The 515-nt window shown below is 68.3% G+C and overlaps 1 protein-coding gene across 1 annotated transcript in view; it reads right to left on the bottom strand.

Annotated features, from left to right (window-relative positions):
* APBB3 (amyloid beta precursor protein binding family B member 3) overlaps window positions 1-515 on the bottom strand; it is a gene marked incomplete at its 5' end in the record, with an annotated part of 11,402 nt that overhangs the window by 4,381 nt on the left and 6,506 nt on the right. Inside the window, 1 exon segment of the mRNA XM_035889198.1 lies at window positions 234-434. Within this exon segment, the coding sequence (XP_035745091.1) occupies window positions 234-434 (201 nt within the window).

Consider the following 515-nt stretch of genomic DNA (forward strand, 5'->3'; position numbering starts at 1 on the left):
CCCGCCTACTCAGCCCCAGGAGTGGGGGACGCACCCCCTGTGTGTCCCCAACCCAAGCTCTCCCCAGGTACCATTCCCGTGTGGGGGGGACAGCCCAGCCAGGCACCCCTGGCACTGTCCCCAAGGGGGTCAGACCCCATTGCATGGATGCCCCATGTGGGGAGAGTTGACTCTGCCATGGGCACTGGTCCCTGCCCACCGCCAGCACGGTCCCTGTCGGTGGGGACAGGTACGCTCAGCAGCAGTGGCCCCGGGGCAGGGCCCTGCCTGGCAGTGCTGTCCCAGGCTCTCACCTCGCCCCGATTCTCCGCAGAGCCCTGGCCCTTGCTGTTGGAGAGCTGCTGGATGCAGTTGTTGACGGCGATGCTGCTCTTGCCAGGTGCCAGGTCCTCCTCTGGGATCTCCACCCAGCCCAGCGAGCGCACAGCAAAGCACTGAGCAGACACACGGGGCTTCAGTGCCCAGCCAGCACAGCCGCCCCCGTCCCACGCCCCTCGCCATGCCAGGCCGGGCAC

This window comes from Egretta garzetta, unplaced genomic scaffold, assembly GCF_000687185.1.
Source record: "Egretta garzetta isolate BGI_Z169 unplaced genomic scaffold, ASM68718v1 scaffold692, whole genome shotgun sequence".
Taxonomy (NCBI): Eukaryota; Metazoa; Chordata; class Aves; order Pelecaniformes; family Ardeidae; genus Egretta; species Egretta garzetta.